This window comes from Lates calcarifer, linkage group LG15 (genome assembly GCF_001640805.2).
Source record: "Lates calcarifer isolate ASB-BC8 linkage group LG15, TLL_Latcal_v3, whole genome shotgun sequence".
Classification (NCBI taxonomy): Eukaryota; Metazoa; Chordata; class Actinopteri; family Centropomidae; genus Lates; species Lates calcarifer.
Window position 1 is genome coordinate 16,604,388 of NC_066847.1, and position 15,737 is coordinate 16,620,124.

The 15,737-nt window shown below is 37.1% G+C and overlaps 1 protein-coding gene across 2 annotated transcripts in view; it reads right to left on the bottom strand.

Moving 5' to 3' along the window:
- tsnare1 (T-SNARE Domain Containing 1) overlaps positions 1–15,737 on the bottom strand; it is a 155,933-nt gene that overhangs the window by 92,555 nt on the left and 47,641 nt on the right. For both annotated transcript variants that reach the window (XM_018665760.2, XM_051076227.1), the window contains exons 3-4: positions 6,405–6,482; positions 5,028–5,097 (exon numbers count right to left, since the gene is read on the bottom strand). In XM_018665760.2, coding sequence (XP_018521276.1) covers positions 5,028–5,097; positions 6,405–6,482 — 148 coding nt within the window. The remainder of the gene's footprint in view (positions 1–5,027; positions 5,098–6,404; positions 6,483–15,737) is intronic.

Consider the following 15,737-nt stretch of genomic DNA (forward strand, 5'->3'; position numbering starts at 1 on the left):
ACTTACATTCCATATTCTCAAGATTTCATTCAATGATAATCTGAAATGATTATCTAAGTGAACTAACACTTTTTTTTTCTTATAATTTGCTGGCTATAACAAGAGGAAAGAGAAAGAAAATATGTCAAAATGAGCATCCCATCACTGCAGGTTCACCAACTGCTATCAATTCACTACATGAATCAGGCTATGTGACATGTTTTTTGTTTGTTTGTTTTTTTCATAGCCTTTCTCCATTGTGTTTCACATTGTGTTTCACTCCATGGTACATTTTTGAGAAATAAACGCTGGCTTATTTAGCATGTTGTTTTAATAAATAATAAACTCCACACCTCATCAGCTTTGTGTTTTTAATAAGGATATGAAATTAGCTGATATTTCTGGCACCACACACGACAAAGTAATCATATTCTGAGTTTGTTTACTGGCACTTTCATCTGTCTGATGACACAACATTTTGTTCTACATCAAAAGAAACACACAGTGAAATAAATAATGGGCTGCACATTGAGGATTAAGACTGGAATTCATCAGTGACATAATAAAGCAGTGCAGGGTTTACGAATCAATAGAACCATGTCAACATGCAATCCTGATATGAAAGAAGAGGAAAGTAGACTTCACAGAGTTCTGTTCATAATTTAACACCCCCATACCCCACACATCTGTCATGAGTATACAACACAATACAACTCTTGTATGACATGAAAATAACTACTGACAATTCAATACATTTTCCAAAATGAATGGAAATGTCCCTCTGCATCAGTCAAAACATGTCATACAACTGTGAGCAATAGAAAAACACTAGTTTGTTATTCAGCTATGAGTCTTACCTTTGTGTCTTATTTAAATTCTTCATCCATTACCAGTTCCCTAAATATATTAAGTTCCATCCTAACAAGAGCAAAAGTTTCACTTAAAGTGTCCTATCATATCATTATCAGACTATTATCACCTACATGTAAGTAGCATATATGATATGACTTCATCAGTCTTGCTGGCAAAATCTGCCCGTCCTATGAATAATAAACTGAAGCTCATTCCTTCTTGCTGTAGAGTCTATCTGGTATTATGATGTATTGTAGCATAATGTATCTGCAGGGAGGCTGTCAGTCAGTCGGGGGCGCTCTCCTCCAAACACAGCCCTGTGTCCTCTGGCATGTTGTAGCCAGAACACCACTGAATGTCTAATGCGCTAACAAAGACAATGACACTCAGAGGGTGCCGGCCATTAATCCACTTAGACTTTTTGCCGTGTGCATTTCCACGATTACAGGGGTGGGTCAAATTCTATTAACCGTGAGATTTGAGTTTTTGCCTGAAGACAGGCATGCAGATGGCGGGTTACCATTCTAACCACGGGCACAAACAAGACTTGCTTTTATTTCACAAAACTCAAGAGTGTTTCCTCTTGCAAGGGAACATGTGTGTGATGATCTGTTGTTTGTGAGATTAGAACAGCATATGTGTGTATGTGGCCTTTTTGAGTGTGACTGGATGGAGATCTGAAAGCTGTAGTCCTCCATATGGTACTGCAGTAATGAAGAGGGGGACAAGGCACAGGGGGATGGAAGCAGACAGTGTAGGAGGGTGTCAGTGGGTATCAAAACACCTACTGAGTGGGGGTCAACAATGTGATTTCCACTGGCTGATATGACATTCTCTGTTTTTCAACTTGTTTTTCAAAAGTTTTAGATCCCAACAACTCCCCCCCACTGAGAAGTCAGCATTGGAGTGAATTCCTGCAGTCTTTGGCTGCTGCTTAGCCATCATCCTCTTTCTGAGAGAATCATGATTCAAATCCACCTATCTATCATACACTGACATGAGGTTCATTCACAACAAATGTTATGATGGGCTCACGTGAAAAACCCAGTAAGTGGACTGGGAAAGATATGGCCAAAAGAAGTCTATCAGCACTTCCTCCATGGCTGTATATACCTTATATCCAGCTTCTCATGCAAGACTTAACAGACTTTATCCACAACCACAGTAATCCTAACCTTAACCATCCACACAACAACCAAAACCAAACTGGAGCTTGTTGGGATATCACAGATAAGGCATTAAGGATAAGACTGTAGATATTCTACATTTGTCTTGTTTTCAACAAATCCAATCTAAAGACACAAACCAACAATGAATGTACACTTCTATCAATTATTGTGTGTGTATCCAGCCTGAGATTTAGTTCCCTGTGCCAAAGAGTTCACAGACTAGTAAAATACATCACTGAGCCACACTGTTCTATAAGAGGACATGTTTCTTTATCACCATAAACATACACCCCATAGTTTATTTCGACTCACATACACCATCCTGCATATATATATATATATATATATATATATATATATATATATGCATATATATATATATATATATATATATATATATATATATATATATATATATGCATGCTGCTCATTCTTTGCAAGATGTTCAGTATGTCCTCAGTAGGAACCATGTGGGTTAATGCTGTGTGAGATACAATGTCACAACCAGGATTCAAGTAACTAGTACTGGAAGTTTTTAGTTTATATTGTTGATAATAAAGGCATAATAATTCCAGTCTTATTCTTTACTTCATAATGCACAGAAATCCCTCTGTTCTAGTGCACGAAAAAACAACACTAAATGTGAAAAAATGAGGCATTAAGGCAAAGTTGTCTTTTTACAGTGGAAAGAGAAAGTTAATAAACCCTAAGGAATTTCATGCATTTATGGTATCTGTTTTAAAATATGGTCATATCTTCATCTAAAGAGATCTCGGAAGACTTAGAATTAAGACGTTTATTTGTATGAAGCTTGGAAGTGTTGCAAAATAGAGATATAGACACATACAGACATAGATATTCACATGTTCAAAATGTTCTATGAATGGAGGCAATTTAGTTCTGTGGCTACTCTCCCTAGAAGTGGGCTACCAACTAAGATGACTCCAAAGACAATGCTGAATGTGCAGTGAAGCGAAAAAGAAGTAACAGCTAAATTCTTAATCCTAATAATCAATTAGAGGAATCATTTGACCTGTTGAACATCTGAGGAGTTCAGGAGGCTACCATACACAAATGGTGTCCACAGACACCAATGCACCACCCTAATGGTGAAGTAGAGTGGAAGAAGAGCCATGATTTGTGGCTGCTTTGCTGCTTCTGGGCCTTGACAGCTCAACATCAGAGGTAAATTAAGTTTTGCGTTTATCAAGGTATCTTACAGGATAATGTCTGGGTGGTTGCCTGCCAGCCAGCCTGAAGTAAATCTCCAAGAATGAAGAATCTACAGAATGATTTAAAGCAAAGAAATTCTGCCTTTTGGAGCGGCCCAATCAGAGCCCAGACCACCACCCCATAGAAATGCTGGAGAATGAGCTCAGAAAGCTGTTCTCATCAGACAACATAAGAATATGGCTGAACTGAAGCAGGTCTGTGAGGAAGAATTCCCCCTGGATGTTGTGCAGGTCTGATCCACAGCTACTGATATTGCTGCCACAGAAGATTTTACTAGTTATTAAGTTAAAGTGTTCACTCGCTTTTTCCACCAGCACTGTGAACATTGAATAAAGACATGAAAAATTATCACTGTGTCTGTTATTAGCTAAAGCACATTATGTGTGTCTATACTTGTGAGTTAGATGAAGATCAGGTTAATGAAGGACACTGGGTCATTCCATATAATTTTTTCTTGTCACAGTATATCTTTGTTGCCTTCTTGTACAGTATAACACAGCATTTCTTATGTTAAGCTAATGTTATATGGGGAGTTCTTTATTAATCGCAAAGGGAAATTGCAAAGTATTGTTAGCTGCAAGGTTGTTAGAATTTTGTATCAAAGTCTTCTTCTTCTTCTCTAACTAAACTAAATCTGACCATTTCTACTATTTATTTGGTTTTCTTAATTGTGGTTTATCACTTGTGTGCTAATAAATAAAACTCAAAAAGTCAACTCAATTCAGCTGAACTGGCTGATATACAATGTAGCCACCATGTTGTGCAAATCCTCTTTAAAACTGAACAATTTCATACAGCTACTCACTTTATTCAAACAGCATTTCAGTCAATAGACTCTCCCATAGGAAACAAGAGCTCAGTCAATAGACATTCACAAAGAAAATGACAGTTCAGTCAATAGACCCTCAGTGACAAAGTTTTGTTGCCAAAACTAGGTACTAAAACAAAAGTACTAGAGACTGTTATTGTTTTAAGTGCCATTGTATTGCTAAAACAATTTTAAGAATCACTCTTTGTCTTTGGCGCTTCAGTTTTATTCTTGTCTGGGTAGAAAGCCTTGGAATCAGCATACACCTTATTGAATAAACTAAACAATTCACCTAAATCCTGGATAATGTTGTAATTAATCATTGTCACTTTTGTATATGCGTGTTGAATGTGATAAGAATGTGTCATCAGAGTCAGTTCACATTTAAGTCAGTGGCAACAAGAGAAAACTGTAAACCACAGAAAGTACTGATCAAAACAAAAGCTTCTAATTAACGAGCTCCAAAAGTCACCATTAAATTCTTGGAGAACCAGGAAGCCTCCTGACTGTTTTCTGGAACAATCTTTCAAAACACTGAGAGCTGCAGAATAACACAAAGCATCATACTGGATGTAATTTGCATCAGTCGGAGGCACTGGATGTGTTTTTTGCATCCAACGTCAATACTGTTGAAGGAAAATGGGAAGTTAAAAATAAAAGCAGCCAAGCATTGTCAAAGTTTCCAAGGCGATCATAAAAAATGTTCGATACAATTGATGACATGCCAGCTAACACAGTGGGATGTAATGCATTTTAAACAGATGCAATCATCTTAGATTGGCCACTTTGTCATCAACACTGAATCTGGTAATTGCTGGCAGCTCAACTAAAAAAGAATAATCAATATGAAAGAGGGCCGTGAAACAAAGAGAAAATAAGCACTTTTCTGGAAAGCAGAGATAAATGTAACCTGTGTACAAAATGTAACACTTGTACTGAGCTGGATGACCAAGTATGTAGACTGTGTACGTGTGCGTGTCACTCACAGACTCTGTCGCAGCTCTGCTGTATCCCTAGATGTTCCCAGGGACTGAAGATTCTTCTCTAGTGTGACAACTGGGGGAACAATTGAACAATACAAACATCAAATATAAATATACGTACTGAACTCACAAATACACGAACACTCATGCACTTGGGTGAACTTTATATTCTTTCTACAACCTCACTGTGAGACTAAGTTAAGAAAGAACAGCATTACTGGCACTCATGAAAAGCCAGAGATAAGGTTTAGAAGTGCCTTTAGATTTCCTATAAACCTAATCCTAAACGAAAAGTATGGAATCCTAAAACAAATCTGGAACCTCTTGTAAACCAAAGCAATATTTTTCATCCCAAATTTAAACCTAGTAATAAAAGTAATATAAATCCAAACATCAAAATTACATTAACCCTAAATTACAGGGGGTTTAACCCTAAATTTTGTTAATTTAAATCCTGACTTTAAGTCCATGACAAAATGTATAATTCATATATTCAGATTTATAGCCAGTATTAACAACAATCTAAACAGCAAACTTAAACTAAACTCAGACCCATTTTTTTAAATCATGGCCTTAATCCAAATTTATAATCTGAACTAAACTTCTTGCCAAATTGTCTGAATCCAAAATTATCACTTTGATTGTAAATTAAACATAAGCACAGTCTAATTTTAGACTTTAACTAGAGCTAACTTTGTCCTAAATCTGAACCCTGTATTAACACTAATCTCAATGCTAAAATCAAGCTTTAACTCTTAAATCCAAAACATACAGTAAGACTGAACTAACCTTAATTTGTATGTACATGTACATGTACATAAGTCGCTGATGTTTTGTAATATCATTTACATTTACCATTTACTATTCTTAATCTTAAACCTAAACCCTGACTGTTGACATTTAATCCGTTGCTAATAATCTGATACTGAAGTCTGACCTGATCTGAAACTCAACCTTAAATCTCTGCCTAAATATAACCCTTCTATAAACTTACTCTGATTTTAAACTAGCTCTAGTACTGATTTCAATCATAACTCAGAACATATAAACCAGTCCCAATAAATGTATAAATACTATTTTGAATCTAATCTAAATTTTATTCTAAAGTTATCTAAACCTTAATTTAATCCGAGCACTACTTCTAATTTTATACCAAATTTGCAGCGCTAATCCTAAATCTAACCTTAACCCTGACCAACTTTCATCTCTAAGCTCAGATACTAATCTTAGAATCTATCTGAGGAGAAAAGGACTGGCCACAATGTCCTTGGTCAAAGATCTCAAAGTATTTATGTTGTGTATAGGAGCACAAGGACAAATGCATGCACACGCACACACAGCACATATACACTCGGTTTTTAATGATGAATGGTCTTTTACCATTGGCGTTGATCTGGAAGATATTGGAGGAGGTCTCCTGAAACACATCTTGCAGTTCTGAGGGGCTGACCTGTGTTGCTTTGGAGAAAACATGGTATCAGCAAACACTTCTCAGCCCAGTGGAGCGTGACACTGCAGCAGACAGAGAGTGGACCACACAGTGGCAGCATGTAGGGACTACTGTGATGAAACAAAAAACATGTAAATATCCAGATTTGAACATTTGCATAAGTGTCTGGTTGACTGTATTTTTCTTGTTTGTCCATCACACTCACATCTCAAAGGGTAGTTTTCAGGTGTGGTTGCCCAGTTTAAAGTTAGTTAGTTAGTTAGTTAGTTAGTTGTTGTAGTTGTTCTGTGTTCTTTGTTAGTTTGGACAAAGATCATGTCATTAAAAAACGTATCATATCTCTGTGCTGTCTGTGGTTATCTCTCACTGCCACTAACTGAAGCAGGATTTCAAAGCAGCCATACATATATATTTATTTACTTTATATTACTTAAAGGCATCAGGTCGTCCTTGCTGTGGTGTTTTTGCTCTTCATTTCCTATAGTTCTCTTTTGTCTTCTAGTACATGGGGTAAGAGCCTGGGCAAAGTGAGGTAAATATGAATATGTCATCTGAATAATTAATTAACACAAAAAGAACATAAACATGTGTCAGGTCCTGCAGATTGATGAATGAGACCTAATGTGCCTCATCTGCTTATAAGATGCAATGTCTGTTACTTAGAAAACCTTTTGAATACTGTAGAATATCCGTCCATTCATTATTGCTAAGGCTTATCTGTCAAGGGTGGCGGGGGTGCTGGAGCCTATTCCAGCTGTCACTGGGTACACCCTGGACAGATCACCAGTCCGTCCGTCACAAAACATATAGACAAACAACCATTCACACTCACATTCACACCTACAGGCAATTTAGAATCAGTAGTTAACCTGCATGTCTTTGGACTGTGGGAGGAAGCTGGAATATCCGGAGAGAACCACACAGGCACAGGGAGAACATATATATGAAAATATACAGTGATTTGATATTCAACCATTTGATCAAAAACATTACAAAACTCCAGTTTACAGGTTGGCTAAACAAGAAATATTTTTCACACCACCTAAGAACTGGCTGAATACCATGAAACATGGCACATATTCATGTTCCCCACTGGAAGAACTGTAATAATCATATAATGCCATCATTAACTACATGTGCTCAGTACTCAGCTACATCAGTATTTTAACATTGTCTGTGTAAGCATGTTAACATGCTGACATCGGCATTTAGCACAAGTACAGGCTCACAGCGTTAGCTTTGCTGTCCACACTGTCCACACTAAACAGTAGGAGGCCCATTTCTGTCATTGTGATGAAAAAAAAAATACAAGTCATTATAATAAGAACCTTTCTCAAGATAATGAGTTAGTGTTTCAAAATAACACAGTACAGTTATTTTGAGGTTTCTTATTGCTTAAAGTTTGTCATTATACTGACTTAGAGGATCATCTTCTTTTTCCATCACAGTTGTGGAAACAGGTTTCCATAGACTGGTACTTAAAATGTTCATGAAGTACAATAAAATTTGATCATACACAAACAGCCCTTAGAATCATTTTTGCCATAACAAAATCTGCTTTGTCACCAGTTGGTCTGGATGTGTTATTTATATGTGACAGGTGACTGTACATGGATAACCATGGATAAGAAGCCAGTTAGTGGTGATGTGGATTCTGTGTGCTGATGTTTTTAAAAAAATAATAAATATATATTTTCTGTTCATGCAGTTTTTCTTAAGTGACTTTCTGGTGGTGGCAGCATGTAATTCAACACTTCTGCTTTAAAGTTTACATGCAGGGAAAAAATTTCTTGAATGGCACCATTTTATTTTGTTCATCATTAATGGCGACTATTGCTGCTAATTCTATATGCGTTAATTTGCTTTTAAAAAAAAAAAATCAAACAATCATTTAATGTACTCAAATCAAGCCAAGCTGACAGAGGGAGTTTAAAACAATAAATGTGGACCCTTTGAAGAGCTGGCACTTCAAAGTAACATTAATCTGTGATAGGAGATTGTGGGAAAATTAACATTTACATTAATTTTACTGAAAAAAACTTTGTATTATTATTGTAATGAATAGAATTGGAAACTGAATGGACATCAAAGACTGCGGGAGCCTCTAATGTGGGATCTAACTGCAGCAATGATGATAGACTGGACGGGGAAAATGGCATGGCACTGAGCCACAGGCTGGCAGCAGGAGTGGTGAGTCTGCTCTATAAGTTATGTGGGCAGGACCATTTTCCTTGTTCAAAAGCACATGTCATTGCAAATGACAGGGGGTTTAATGGCTTGGAGCCATTACAGCAGGCTGAGATCAACATCACGACCTGTATAAACTGCACACAGAGGCCATCTCACCCACCCTTTTGTCAAATACTGCACCCAGAGATGACTGCTATCTACATTTATTTTTCTGGTTCTAAATAACATGGAGAGGTGTGAAAATGCTCAAAAGCACCAATATTAGAGGAATGGGAGATCAAATATTGGCATGGAGTAAAGAGCGACAGAGAGGCAGAGGTGAAGTCAAAGACAAAGCAGAGCTGGACAATGAAACACTTATTAACAGCATGGGCTAGAGGAAGAACTGAGAGCCCCCCGCTGTACATCACAAGTCATTAACTCTACTCACTGAGCTATACTGACAAATCGTCCAGGTAATAACATGATTGCATTCAGTCATTCGAGCAGCACTACAAGATTTTGATACATTTGGAAATAGGTCATTTTTCAACTGAAAGACCTTTAGTGCATTTTTAATGTTATCTCCGCATACACACACATTTTTAACACGTGCTTTGTACACCTTTCATTTACCGTGATGGATGGCTATCTAGTGTTCATGCTACAGTGGAGGTAGATGGGCCTATCACTGGACTGGCTTGCAGGATGGGTGTATGACTTAAGTCTATGTTTGTGTATGTCTTCGGTGCCAGGAGCCCACATTCCTACTCTGCACAGACACATAGAAATAAAACAAAATTGACCGTATCACAACATGAAAGCTGTTATTTATTTCTATAGCATCTCTATTGCAGTGATTCTAGGTGAGTATCCTGGGAGAAACACAGCCTAATATCTGCAATGCTAATAGCATGCTGGTTGCAGGGCAAATGAAATAAATGTCTCCTCACTGATAAAGGATTATATGTGGATACAATTACTAGAAACACGTGGCAGATTGGTTAAACTGTTAAATAGCACTGTGGAAAATTAGTTGTTGTGTGAATAAGGACTGGGTTGGTGGATGGACAGATTTTCCCGTAGGTTCATATGCAACTTGCTCTTTAACAAGAAACTTAACTCTAAAGCCTATTTTGAGTTGATAAGTACATGTGCAGACACTTTATTACACATTAATTGATCCTGGTCCCAGTCTGCAGCATTCATTATGAACAGAGGTTATTTTGCATTTTCCACAGAGGACCCAGTAATTCTGTCCTCTAGACCCTCCAACAGTCTACGAGAAATCATACCCTGTGACTGTGTGTGTTAGGGTTTGAATGCTTTTTTTAATTTGTGAAGGGGGGTGTGTTTAAGCTGCGATAAGTTGTTGAGTGTTGATTTACGCTTGAAGCTTTTCTATAGAGACTGTACCGATGACTGTCAGGGAGAGATTTTTACTTAATAAGACTCTCTAAACCTTATCATCAACCATTTATCAAATTATTTTGGGTATCTGGGGTATGACCCCTGAATCTTGCCAGCATCAGGTGAAAATTTCCCTTTGTTTCAATGGTATGATCAGACATAGGACTACATAAAGGAAAGAAGCAGGATGTCAATGGATTTCCAATGAAAACTAACACAGAGTTACAAGTGCTAGGGGAGCAACTGCAATTCATTGTAATCAAAGTGAATACAAGGTGAAAACAATCACCCCTGTTTGCAAAGTGGTGATCTTTCAGTTCTACTGTGGATAAGCATTTGATTGTAAAAGTATTATCACGTCAGTACCTCTGCCTATCTGTGAAATTTGCCACCATCTGCGCCATCTGTCTACTGTAGGATGAAGTTCAGTGATGAGGGCTGGGTTTAGGGTTAAGTCATTAAACTCATGGAAAGAGGAGGAGAGGGAGAAACTGTGACTTATTGCACTTTAAACTAAAGGTACTTGCATAAATCTGATGATGCTGACTCTAACTTCAAGTAAAGATCTCTGTTTTACATGCAATTCATCCTTTTCACAAATGGAGGAAAATAACATGAACTGTGTGCCCAGTTCATGTTATTGTCACACAATCCTTTCACAAGCGAGGAATGTCATTTTCACACTAAAGTCCACAACACATAATCTACACTTTTTATTTCACGCTCATTTCACAAACTCCACTGTTCCCTGGAAGGTTCGGGATCCATAGAGGGTTATTTCACAATCAGTGTTTGGTAAATGGTTTGGATCAATTCAGCAGCTTTTTATCTTTTCACACTTGAAACTGTTCTCTCACATTAACATGCCCGTATCAGCATGGGACTTCAAAGCTATACTGATATGCATTTCCCTCACTAAATCACTCTTGACAAATTTAGTCTCTCTGTGGTTTGAGCACTGTGTCTGATACAGTCATAACTTTAATTTTGTCCTACAAAGGCATTTTGGAAATGCTTAAGAGGAGTGTAAGAAATATGAATCATACAATAAAATGGCAACAAGTCTAAGAGGTGCCTGTAGTTTGTAGGCATTGTAGGATTTTGAGTTTGCTGTTAATGCCAACATGCTACCATGCTCATAATGACAATGATGATGATGTTAAGCAGGTATAACTATCTTAATTTACTTCATAACAGAATCCTCATAATCATCCTTGTTAATGGTTAATAACTTGTTTGAACACAGTTGTTTGAATTATAGTTTCTTTAATCTGTTTAATTTGTTGATTTTTAATAATTATACAATTTTAATTAATATTAATTGGAATCTCTTACCAGTAGATTTTGCTCATTTTACTTTCACTCATGTATGTCATCCCACTTGTATTCAGTCAGTTATAAATTGTCTCTTTGACTGATCAAATATTATTCTACCAGTGATGTTTGGCATTTCTGAGATTGAGAGAATTATTTCATTTGATTGTGAGAAATAAGGTTTCTCACACTAATGGCTTAACGCAATTACATTTGATTTTCTCTTCAATGGTTTTTGTTGAATTAGACGTCTGTAATTGACAGAAAATAATTATCTTTATCAAATAACATTTGCAAAAGAAAAGAATGTGACTATTTCAGTTGATTTTACCAATCTCTAGTCTAAGCCTGCACAGAGACAATATTTGTATGACTTCATATGTCCTTGTTGGGATTTGTTCTACAAACAAATAAGAACAAGTGTCTGAAATGGAATGAAAAAAAGAGAAAGCTGTAGGGAAGAATCTCACTTTGCGTATTTCCAGTTGTTAATGATATACCCTAGTGAACTGATTATAGCTGATGATCAGTTTGGCTGTGGTTGATTTTTTTTTTCTTTCTTTATTTAAGTGCTGAATAATCAATAGAGAGTGCCCTGATTTCTCCCACTGTAATGAGTGAAGAGTCCTGAGCATGCAGGGGATGAATATCATCATGCCCTCACAGAGTAGCTTGTCGATAGCACAAATGTGCTATCTGCAACATGTTCAATTACACTCTCAAATCAGAGACGAACTTAATCAAGAGATCCCATCTCATTATGCTTGAGGTCAGTGGCTGCCTCTCCTCACAGAGGAGGGACAGATTTTACTCTTTTCAAAAATCTGCAATTTAGCCACTGAGCAGCTGATTGAGAGAATGAGAACCTGGCTCACTCCCAACAGCTGGCACTGCAGGTGGAGCCAGCAAGGTTTTTTTTTTTTTTCAGTTTGCAGGATTTGACCAACACACAGAGGCTGCTACTGAAAACGCTTTAGCAGATGATAGGGATATTGAAAACTGTATATCCCTGTTATTGAAAGTATTTTAACTTTTTTCATTTTATTGGTTTACATTCCTTTGTCAAAAGGACAAGGACTGATTACCAAGTGTCATAAAACTCAGCTCTAAGTTATTGCCAAAAGACAGAGAAGCATATAGAATCAAAGCATAATCAATGACCCCTGTAACTACTTGAAAATAATGGCATCAGGAATGTGTTTGTCTGCATGTAAAACAAATAGATGGAGCTGGAACAGCTGTGGTCCAAGAGATGATTGTTTTTCCTTTAAGTTATTTTTGACATAATGTGTCCATGTGACCTCTAGGGGCACCAAGTAAGCAACTACAATCCTATGTTTGCCTGATTGTTTTTGGTGCAGAACAAACTCTATTTTAAGTATTTTAAGGCCATCATACCTTTTGCCTTTTAAACAATCAGCGTGAAAAAAAAATACTGAAAACACACTCTGCAGCCTCAGTTATTTACAGGGTCATGTTTTGTTTAACTGCAACAATAAAACTTTTTTTGTTCACTACAGCACTGATTCACACCTCTGACTGGCTGCTTGTCCATGGCAATGTTTATTGAAGTTGGTGGAGTATTTAGAGCCACCTCCCTCAGTGCTTTCTCCGAAGCAATTAAACCTGAAACAATTAAACCTTGTGGCTATAACATAAAACTATCTGACCGTTGCATGATCAAGGACAGGCCTTTGTTTCCATATTAAATAGCATTGAGGATATGATTAACAGGGACATGGTAAATGGAAATACAGGATGGGGATTATGAAAGCAGCAGCTCCTCCTTTGTAACTACTGTATGCTGAGATAACCTGTAATAGCAGTGCTAAATGAAATGCTAGCATGAAGACAGACAATAGTCTGATGTTTAATAGGTGGGCTTTATTTTCAAAGCATATCTGAAGAAGACATTTCACCAATGCTGATTTTTTAAATGTATCTATTTTAAGCATTTTTTGTAGCATTTCATTTAGTGCATAATCATGTACTGATATTCACATATTATGTACATTATGCAAATGTTAAACTACATCAAGACTTCAAAACAGTTGAATAGTCAACATCATTATGAGGGAAAATAAATAAAATGAGACTGTAAAGGCTTCTTTTGATAGATAGTTTTTAGTTTGTTGCTAATTTTACCTGAAAGACTTGGTGCACTGGTAATACAGCTTTAACAAGCCTGACACACTTGTCGTGCTTTAACTGAAGCTATACACTGAGCTCAAATTCAGATGTGAATATAAGTCCGGATCCTAAGTTCTTAAATTACTGATGCTGGAATCTAGTACATCAGCTTCATCGTGGACAAATGGGGATATTTTAAACAGATGACTGAATCAAGCTTGGAGAACCTGGAGAGAAGAGTGAACAAGCTGCAGGAATTCATAAAAGATTCACCTTGACTGCAGAGGGAGGAGGTGTACTTACCCCCCACTGTCCAAACACAAACACACACACACACATACTGTACAGCATTGCCCCCACATGAAGCCGTCTGGAGGCGTTCTGCTCTGTTTAGTGTGCTATCACGTCCCTTGCGGCCAGAACGTGCAGAAAATGCAGACCAACATTAAATGATTATCATGGAAAGCTCCGGTCTGACTGAACACCATGCTGTTCAGATGCTACAATTTGGCTGCATATTTTTGTGTCTTTGATGAAAGCTTCCTCATAATTTTGCCTCACTCCTCTGCTCAGCAGGAGACAGATCATTTGCAAACAATGTGAGGAAAAGTTTGCAAGGATAATGAACAGTACGCTTCCAAATTGATCTCACTTAAATATTTAGAAAAATGCATCAATTAAGTGATTCTCAATAAAATTTAAGTTTGCGTCTGAACTTTTTTCCCCTCATGATTTCCCAGTAATGCAAATTGAGACTCTGCATTATTGTTAACAAAAAAAAAAAAAAAAAGCAGTTATCACTGTCACACACAGAGGAGAGATATTTTTCAGTTGCAGCACATTTACTTTCTGTTTAAACCTGATGGATCATTCTCATCGTCACAGTGCTGTCAGGCCAGTGTAATTACTTTCATGATTCTTCATCCTTACTGTAGGCATCTAAACAACAAATTGTTCAGGGCAGAATTTGAAATAAAACATGACCTTTCCACAAAACAATTACAGCTGCATGCAAGACAAATTAAGCTATTATGACACTTTAATGTGGGGAAAACTGCAAAAGATAAAAACACATTTGATGGTATGCATTCTTTAACATCAACAGCTAAATCAGGCAAAAGCACTTGTATAACTTTCTTTACAGTCACACTTCAGGCTAAATTCTGTATTTATATTAGAGTCATTGCTTTTCTGTTGTAAACTTGCTGTACATTGCTGAACATTCATCTGTCTGGTGGTGAGGAAAGCTCAGAAATGTTTTTGCTGACAGAGGGTTAGGGGAAACATGAAGATCAAATTTGAAATTCAATTAGAGCTGCAGTTTATGCTGTGGATCAGCTACTCTTCAAATTAGATTAATAATTACAATTTTATGATCTAATTTTCACTCATATTTTTGTATTATTGATTGGTTTTATCCAAGATTTCTACATTCATGTGAATATTCAAAAATATGGGTAAATCATCTAACATTAAAGACACCCAAAATTTCATTATTCTTGGGATGATGCATGAATATGGCAGCATCAGTGTGCTTGGAAACTTAAGACCACAAACCTTGTGTTTTTGTCATTCAGACATTCAAACTGTACATATACATACACATGCTCACACATATACATATACTCACTGAGCACTTTATTAGGAACACTATTAATACTGGGTAGGGCCTCACTTTGATCTCAAAACACTTTGTGGCATGGATTCAGAAGATGGAAACTTTCCTCTGAGATTCTGCTCCATGGTGACATGACTGCATCACATCATTTCTGCTGATTTGTCAGCTTCACATTCATGCTGTCAATCTCCTGTTCTACCACATCCCAAAGGTGTTCTACTGGATTCAGACCTGGAGACTGAGGAGGTCACTGAAGTTCACTGAACTCACTGTCATGTTCATGAAACCAGTTCGAGACGACTTTAGCTTTGTCATGTGTTGCATTATGTTGGAAGGAGCTGTTTGAAGATGGATATAAAGGAATGCACATGGTCAACAACAACACTCAGGCTGTGGCGTTCAGCTGAAGCTCCTGACCTCTGTCTGTATGATTGTATGCATTGCACTGCTGCCATGTGATTGGCTGATTGGTTAATTGCGTACATAAGAAAGTGTACAGGTATTCTTAGAACTCAGTGACTGTATGTACATATACTACACATACATCCCACAGTGCTCAACTCAAAGACAGTTAACAGTGCAGTCCAGAGGCTGAGGCTTTGTTTAATGTCTTTTTAATATC